Source organism: Rhinoraja longicauda, chromosome 8, assembly GCF_053455715.1.
Source record: "Rhinoraja longicauda isolate Sanriku21f chromosome 8, sRhiLon1.1, whole genome shotgun sequence".
NCBI lineage: Eukaryota > Metazoa > Chordata > Chondrichthyes > Rajiformes > Arhynchobatidae > Rhinoraja > Rhinoraja longicauda.
In genome coordinates this window covers 50,052,203-50,061,508 of record NC_135960.1, presented here as the reverse complement: position 1 = coordinate 50,061,508, position 9,306 = coordinate 50,052,203, and the positions used below count along the sequence as shown (strand labels likewise).

Sequence of the window (9,306 nt, the reverse complement as noted above, 5' to 3'; positions counted from 1 at the left end):
CTACCCTCCTGTCCACAGGAACTGATCCAGAGTTGAGAGAACATTGGAAAATGATCACCAATGCATCCACGATTTCTAGGGCCACGTCCTTGAGTACTCTGGGATGCAGATCATCAGGCTGTGGGGATTTATCTACCTTCAGTCTCAACAGTTTACCTGGGCGAATTACAGATGGTGATGAGTCAGAGTACAGAAGTGAGATCGAACGATTGACCAAATGGTGCCAACACAACAACCTGGCTCTCAATATCAATAAAACCAATGAACTGTGGACTTTAGAAGAGGAAGGATGATGACCCACAATTCTATTTATATCAACGGGACGATGTTGGAGAAAGTCACAATCTTCAAATTCCTGGGCGTGCATATTTCCGAAGATCTTACCTGGACCCAGCACACTGATGTAATTATAAATAAAGCACATCAACGCCTCTACTTCCTGAGAAGATTAAGGAGATTCGGTATGTCAAAGAGGATTCTCATGAACTTCTACAGGTGTACAGTAGAAAGCATATTTACTGGTTGCATCAAGGCCTGGTTCGGCAACTTGAAAGTACATGAACGAAAAAGACAGCAAAAAGTTGCGAACACTGCCCAGTCCAGAGTCGGCTCAAAAAGGCAACCAGCATCATCAGAGACCCACACCATCCTGGCCACACGCTCATTTCACCACTGCCATGGGGAAGAAGGTGCAGGAGCCCGAAAACTCCAGGTTCAGGAACAGCTTCTTCCCTACAGCCATCAGGCTATTAAACACAACAACCTCAAATAAGCTCTGAACTACAATAGACTTATTATTACTATTGCACTACTATGGTTTGTTTCAAGTATGTGTGTTTATTATACATGTGTTAGTGTACTTGAGTTTGTGTATATTTTCACACTGAACTTTTTTTTGCTCTCGTTTATCATATTGTTCACAGTGTACTGTGTTTACATCTGTTGTGCTGTAAGAATTTCATTATTCTATCTGGAACATATGACTCTTTTGACTCTTGTGGATTCCCATCAGTTCATCCCTCCCACTAGATCCTCTGTCCCCTGGTATTTCTGGGAGATTGTTTGTGGCTTTCTTAGTGAAGACAAATCCAAAGTACTCGTTTAACTGTTCTGCCATTTCCTTGTTTCCCATTATAAATTCACCTGTCTCTGATTGTAAGGGACCCACATTTGTCTTCACTAATCTTTTCCTTGTTTACATATCTTAAGAAGCTTTTAGAGTCAGTTTTTATATTTCCTGCAAGCATTCTTTCATGCTCTTTTTCCCCTCTCTTAATTAACCCCTTTGTCCTCCTCTGTTGAGTTTTAAATTTCTCCCAGTGGTTTGCTGCTTCCTCTGGCTAATTTATATGCCTCTTCCTTGGATTTAACACTATCCTTGATTTCCCTCATTAGCCACGGTTGAGCCGCCTTCCCTGTTTTATTTTTTTCGCCAGACAGGGATGAACAATTTTTGGAGTTCATCCATGCGGAATTTAAATCTTTGCTATTGCATCTCCACCTTCAACCCTTTAAATATAATTTGCCAGTCTATCCTTGCCAATTCCCGTCTCATACCTTCAAAGTCTCCTTTCTTCAAGTTCAGTACACCAGTCTCTGAATTAACAGTGTCACTTTCCATCCTAATGCAGAATTCCACCATATTATGGTCACAGTTGCCCAAGGGGCTCTGCACAACAAGATTGCTGCCTAATCCTTCCCCATTACACAATACCCAGACTAAGATGGCTTGCCCTCTAGTCAATTCCTTGACATATTGGTTTAAAAAACCATCCCGTATACATTCCAGGAAATCTTCCTCCTCAGCGCTGCTACCAATTTGATTGCCCAATCAATATGTAGATTAAAGTCACCCATGATAACTGCTGCTGCACCTTTGCTGCACGAATCCCTAATTTCCTGCTTGATGCTATCCCCAACCTCCCTACTGCTGTTTGGTAGTCTCCAACAAGCGTTTTCTGTCCTTGGCTATTTCGCAGTTCTACCCATACCGATTCTCCTGCATCCAAGCTGATGTCCTTGCTATTGCATTAATCTCCTCTTTAACCTGCAATGCCACCCTACCTTCTCTTCCTTTCTGTCTATCCTTCCTGAATATCAAATATCCCGACATGTTTAGTTCCCAGCCTTGGTCACCCTGGAGCCATGTCTCCGTAATTCCAACTATATCATATTCCTTAACTACTAACTGCACATTCAATTCATCCAGCTCATTACAAATGCTCCTCACATTAAGGCACAAAGCTTTCAGGTTTGTTTTCCTCATCTCCCTTCTACCTTTTGCATCTGTCCTCCTTTTATGGCCCTCTGTCTCCTTGCATTGGTTCCCATCCCCCTGCCCTGTTAGTTTAAACGTGAGCTTTCCTACACGCTTTTTCCCGTTAACTGCACGCATGCGCTTCCACATTGTTGACTCCACCCCCCCCCACTGTTTAGTTTAAACCCATCCTTGTAGCACTAGCCAACCTGCCTGCCAGAATGATGGGTCCCCCTCCAATTAAGGTGCAACCCGTTCCTTTTGTACAGGCCACCCCTGCCCTAGAAGAGATCCCAGTGATCTAGAAATCTAAATCCGTGTCCCCTGCACCAACTCCTCAGCCACACAATCAGATCCCCTATCTCCCTGTTTCTACCCTCACTAGCACGAGGTACTGGAAGCAACCCAGAGATAACCACCCTAGAAGTCCTTCTTTTCAACCTCCTAGCTAGTTCTCTATACTCGCGTTGCAGAATCTCCTTCCTCTTCTTACCCACTTCATTTTTGCCTACATCCACAAATACTTCTGGCTGCTCACCTTCCTTCTTGAGGATGTTCCAAAGTCAGTCTGAGACGTCTTGGACTCTGTCACCAGGGAGGCAACACACCATCCTCCAGTCTCGCCTGTCTCCACAGAATCTCCTGTCAGCACCTCTGACAATGGAGTCACCCACCACTATGGGTCTGCCTGACGTTGGTCTCGCCGGTTGAGCCTCAGCGCCGCGATTCCTGTCTGCCGCTCGGACTGGAAGTGTCGCCTGCCTCTACAGCTCCCAAGAGGGTGTACCTGGTTTAGAGGCGCTTCCACCGAGGTCTCCTGTACTCGTTTCATCCCCTTCCTTTCCGTCTCACCTCCCGTACCCTTGGAGTGACGACTTGACTGTATGTCCTGTCAAGGAAGCTTTCATCTTCCTGGATGGACCGCAGGTCATCCAGCTATTGCTCCAGTTCCCTAACTTGGTCCCTGAAAAGCCTCATCTGGACACAGTTCCCACAGGTGTAGTGGTCAATGACACCAGCAGTGCCCACATCCTGCAGCAATCACACTGCAATAACATTCCTGCCATCGCAAGTTTAAATATTTAAATTAAATTAAACACACAACCGATTAAATGTAGTCTCTTCACCGAAGACTCTTGAGCTAAAGACTCGTATTCACCTCTTCAAGGCACTTGGCCGCTCCCAACAGGCCACTCTGCTTCACCTGAAATTAGTTTTATCTAATCAAGTCAACTATCCACTCGACTAATTAGGATATCTCAGCCAATCCACTCACTCGCTGGTCTGTGCCGGATCACTGGGCGTTGTGAACATCCGGCTCAGCAGGACCGGTTCATAGCAGCTATGGCCCTGGGGATGAAGCTGTTCCTGAGTCTGGAGGTGCGGGCGTAGAAGGCCTTGTATCATCTGCCCGATGGAAGGAGTTCGAACAGACTATTGCAGGGGTGTGAAGAGTCTTTGTGGATGCTGGTGACTTTTTTGAGGCATCGTGTGTTGTAGATGCCCTCCAAGGCTGGTAGCTGTGTTCCGATGGTCCTCTGAGCTCTATGGACTACCCGCTGAAGAGCTTTCCTCTCTGCCTCCGTGCAGCTGAGATACCACACAGGGATGCCATGTGTTAGGATGCTCTCTGTGGTGCAGCGGTAGAATGTCGTCAGCAGCTGTTGGGGTAGACCAGACTTCTTCAGTGTTCTTAGGTAGAACAGTCATTGCTGTGTCTTCTTGACCAGTGCAGCAGTGTTATTGGACCATGTTAGGTCCTCCGAAATGTGAGTGCCCAGAAACTTGAAGCTGGACACTCTCTCCACACTGTCTCCGTTGATAAAGACCGTTATGTAACCTACGGAAGTTGATGATCAGCTCCTTGGTCTTGGTGGTATTTAGGGACAGGTTGTTATCAGAGCACCAGTCCGCCAGGTTCTGCACCTCCGCTCTGAATTTTGTTTCATCACCGTTGGTGATCAGCCCGATCACCGTTGTGTCGTCTGCAAACTTGACAATGGTGTTGGTGTCGAATGCAGGAACACAGTCGTGTGTGAAGAGGGAGTAGAGCATGGGGCTCAGAACACAACCCTGTGGTGTGCCAGTACTCAGGGTGATAGTGGAGGACAGGTGCGGGCCCATTCTCACTGCCTGCGGTCGCTCCAGCAGGAAGTCCAGGATCCAGTCGCATAACGACGAGCTGAGGCCTAGCTGGTGGAGTTTGGTGATGAGCTTGGTGGAGTTGACCGTGTTGAAGGCAGAGGTCTAGTCAATGAATAGCATCCTCACGTACGTGCCCTGTCTCTCCAGGTGAGTAAGGACAGTGTGAAGAGCCGGAGAGATGGTGTCCTCTGTGGATCTATTTGCCCTATATGCAAATTGATGTGGGTCCAGTGAGTCAGGGATGCTGGATTTGATGTGTGAGAGGACCAGCCTTTCAAAGCACTTCATGACTGTCGGAGCTAGGGCAACCGGACGGTAGTCGTTCAGGTTGGTGATCTTTGCTTTTTTCGGCACCGGCACTATGGTTAAATTCACACTATGGGGAAGAGGTGGATGTGAGCGACAAAAATTGAATCTTTTTTCAATTACATTGTGCTGACTATTAAAAGAACATTTAAATCACATCATTGTATTTGTAATGTTATGTTGATTGTTTGAAAGGTCAGTACCTATTTACTTGTAAGATATTCTTTTACTTATGAGGGGGATGAATGAAGAAACAAAAAAGCTGACAACTTTCTTTTACTCATTTATTTGTATGCAGTGCCTCGGACAAATAGATGGGAGGAGCTATAAAGAGTGGTATGGATGGAGTAAGAGAGAATGAAGGAATGAGCTGGATTACTTGTAAGAATTTATAAAGCAATGTTGGAGGGCTCCAAAGACCTTGTGTAGAAAGCTTTGTTCAGTCAGTACCTTAACCAATCCAATGAATATTAATCATTAGGAATTATAGTCACTGATAAGTGACTTGTCAGTGCTGAGGTTCTCCATAATTGGCACCTGTGAAGAAACTCTTCACATTTGAAGAAATCCACCAGGATATGAAAGAAATAAGGTGACTGTGGAATTCTTGGATTCTATTAAAATTCGGATGACACGGAGATGATGACCCTTGTGCGAGGATGACATGCAAATTCAGGAAGCATGCCGTAAAAGAAAGAGGAAGAAAAATACAGATCTGCAAGAATCTGAATGCTACATACAGTCCATCAAAAGCTTGCAACCAAAAAGAACAGGTTGTGGGTGGAAAGAACGAAGGAGGTGCAGCAACTAGGCGACAACCACAACATCAGTGGATTCTTCAGGATCGTCAAGACCATCTACAGCCTCAACGTCCAACAACCCATTCTACCGAGAGTCAAGAATGGATGAGAGCTCATGGACAATATCAGAACCTGCAGGTGGATTTGTCCAGTTTTACATTTTTTGCGGAGTGTTCAATTGTGTGATGAAACGAATTGTTTATTCCTAGTAAAGCTGGTTGAACATATAGAAAGATTACTGGAAATAATTCATAATAGTTATTATGGTAAATATGACAGTGTTTGTGAAGATCCAAGAAGGAATATTGAGAAAGATTTTGTAACTGTCAAACTTTGTTCTTTTAGGCACAATCTGGCAGAAAGGAATATTCTTACCCTTCTGTAAGGGTAAGAATATGATAACATTTTAAAGGAAAATTCCTAAAATAATGATTTTTAAAGTTATTTAAATTATTACTTTTCACAGGAAGCACTCACTCTTCGGTTAGTGAAGGGAGACCAAAGTATGTAACTATGAATGAGGCAGGCCTGTGGATTCAGAAAAGCAGCATTGGAGAAGCATCAGGCCTTGCACTTGTCCAGTAGGCACAAGATTATTATTGCCTGTGTGGAACAGAAACAGCAGGGAGAATGAGCAAAGTTAACACATCGTGTGGCCACAGAAAGCCAAGTTGGGGGAGTTAAAAGGAATTGGTAGTGGTGGCTCAGCAACCATTCGTTAACCCATCATGTGGCCACAGAGAGCCAAGTTGGGGAGTTAAAAGCAATTAGTAGTGATGGCTCAGCAACCATTCCCTGCAGCTGTATGGGTGTGGAGTTAGGGCATTTCCTCAGGACGGAGAGGAATTTGCAGTGGGAGGGAAGATGAGTTGTCGTGATCCATGTAGAAACCAGTGACGTGGTTAGAACTAAAGAAGTGGTACAGCACCTGTAGGCCAACTTACTAGCAGATCCGCAAAGATGATGCTTCCTGAGCTAGATGTGAATTGGCATAGCATCAGTTGTTTGAAAATATGACTCTCAGGAAGAAATGATTGTCAATTCACGGAGCACTGGCACCAGTATTGGGAAAAGTGGAAACTAGTCCGTGCAGATGGCCTACACTTGAGTCTGGCTAAGACCAATGTGAAGAGCCAAGTATATTTTATAGTCATATGTACTGAAACTGAAAAATGAAAGTCTTACTTGCAGCAGTAGTACAACTGTAAACTGTAAAGATAGTATCAATAGATAATATAATAAACAAAAAATAGAAATGCAATAAATAAGCTCAATATCGTGTCAAAAAACCCCCCACCGCAAACCCCAAATCCCTAGTGCAACCCAGGTAGTTCAGAGTTCGTAGCGTTCAGTAGTCTGATTGTCGTTGGGGAAATAGCTGTTCCTGAACCTGGACCTCACAATTTTAAGAATCCTTTACCTTCTTCCCGATGGCATTAATGAAATGAGAATGTGGCCAGGGTGGTGCGGGTCCTTGATAAAGTTGGGTGTCTTTTTGAGACATCGCCTTTTATAGATCTCTTCGATGGTGGGGAGATCAGTTCCCATGATGGGCTGAACAGTGTTCACCACTTTTTGTAATCTCCTTTGGTCCTGGCATTCGAGAGAAAAATTGGAAAGTAAAAGAGAAAAGATGAGTAAAGGGTGTGTAGTGTGGCCAAGTAAAATGGATAATGTCAGTCAGTAAAAAGGTGAAGCATTCAAACATACAGATGCTCCCCGCCATACAATGTTTGACTTACGATATTTCGACTTTGCGGTGGTACAAACGGCAGCGACCCATGGCGAACCACAGATCGCTTCCGGCCACGTGATCTTGTGTATTCAATGCATTTCGACATGATATTTTCGGTTTCTAATGGGTTTCTCAGAACGTAACACCATCGTAAGTTGAGGAGCACCTGTATACAGTAAGTATTACTGCAATTAGAGGCACCAATGGAAAATGGTAAAAGTACAAAATTGAAAATTGCATGGATCATTTCACAACTAGCTGGATAAATAAACTAATAGTTCAAATAGGAAAAAAAGACACAAAGTGCTGGACTAATTCAGCGAGTCAGGCAGCATCCCTGGAGAACATGGATAGGTGATGTTTCGGGTCAGGATCCTTCTTTGCGCACTGAAGGAACACTAGAAAAAAATGAGTATGATCCAATAGCTAGTTCAAAATGACGAATGTTGGGAATAAATTAAACTAGTTTACTTAACTTTTCTAAAAGTTAAGTAAGAGATAAGCAAAACGGGGGGAAAAGAATGGACTAAAGGCAATTGAGAAAAGTGATTTAGGCTCAGAAAATAGGGAGAATCAGTTAAGATAAACCTAAGAAAAGGACAGAAAATATTATCAGGAAATTAGGAGTGCATGTAACAAAGGCTACAGGGAGTGGAGGGGCAAGGGGATTTAATCAACGTGTAATCAGGCAAATTAAATTAATTGTGTGGTGGACAAATTCATGAGGTGTATAGAAGTTGATTTTTCAGGTCAGTGTGTACAGCCAACAACGAAACAAGCTATTTTAGTCCTAATATCTTGGGTAAATTAATAATCAGGTGGTTGGGAAGCGTGATCATCATTTGGTAGAATTTTATATAAAGATTTTGTTAAATCAGAAATCAGGACCTTAAATATAAGAAAAAAACAATAAAGGTCTGAGGAGTGAATAGGGAAACTACATTGAAAGATATGGCAGTAAAACCTGTGTTGGTTTTCTCCTGGTGCTCCAGTTACCTCCCACATTCTAAAGACATTTGTAGATTAATTGGCTTCTGTAAATTGTCCCTAGTGTGTAGAATAGAAATCCTTACTGTGTAGGATGGTTCGATCATGACTATGGGTGCAGTATGGATATAGTGGGCACCCCGGATCAAATCTTCCAAAATTATATAGAATCTAGAATAGTTCACCTAAATTAGAAGCCAAGAAATTTAATGCCACTATTTAAGAGAAAAAGTTCGATGTTCTGAAGTCATTGTCTCATCCAACACTCCAATCTATTAAATAGCTCTTCTAGATATCACGTGCACGGTTTCCACATTTATATATATGCATATTGGAAGCATATCTGTAGTAGTGGCTTGTTTCTTCTCCACCATATCTTATCCTTCACCATATATTTTTATTCATCCAATTGTTGTCTTTTTAAGATACCATCCAGAGTCTCAAACATTTGTTTCACAAGTAATCAACATCCACTGATTCTTCTATTACCTCTCAACTCTTCAATCATAAGGTCATAAGTGATAGCGCAGAATTAGGCCATTCGGCCCATCAAGTCTACTCTGCCATTCATTCATGGCTGATCTATCTCTCCCACCTACTCCCATTCACCTGCCTTCCCCCTGTAATCCCTGACACCCGTACTGATTCAATGGCCTCTATGCTGTCAGAAGTAGTTTTTATGACATTCTTGGATGATTCCTGTGGGTTCTCCAATTCAATATTTGGAAGATCAATGCCATTACTTTTGTGACTCAATGATCACTCATGCCAATTATGTCATTCTCTACTGTTTCTCTTTGAATCCTCTGCATCTTAGAAGATATGAGTACAGGAGCAAGGGTAGTGTAGGAAAATAACTGCAGATGCTGGTACAAATCAAAGGTATTTATTCACAAAATGCTGGAGTAACTCAGCAGGTCAGGTAGCATCTCAGGAGAGAAGGAATGGGTGAGGTTTCGGGTCGAGACCCCAGGAGCAAGGGTATCTCATGACATGTTTAGGGCCTTGATGAGATCCCCTCTGGACATTGTTTGCAGTTTGATTTCTTTGTCTTACTTTTGTAGACTGAAAGTAAG

General features: G+C 43.2%; 1 protein-coding gene across 1 annotated transcript in view; it reads left to right on the top strand.

Annotated features, from left to right (window-relative positions):
• The first annotated feature begins 325 nt into the window (after positions 1-325).
• Positions 326-9,306, top strand: part of erich2 (glutamate-rich 2) — a 52,918-nt gene continuing 43,937 nt past the window's right edge. The window contains exon 1 of the mRNA XM_078404620.1: positions 326-461. Within this exon, the coding sequence (XP_078260746.1) occupies positions 326-461 (136 nt within the window). The remainder of the gene's footprint in view (positions 462-9,306) is intronic.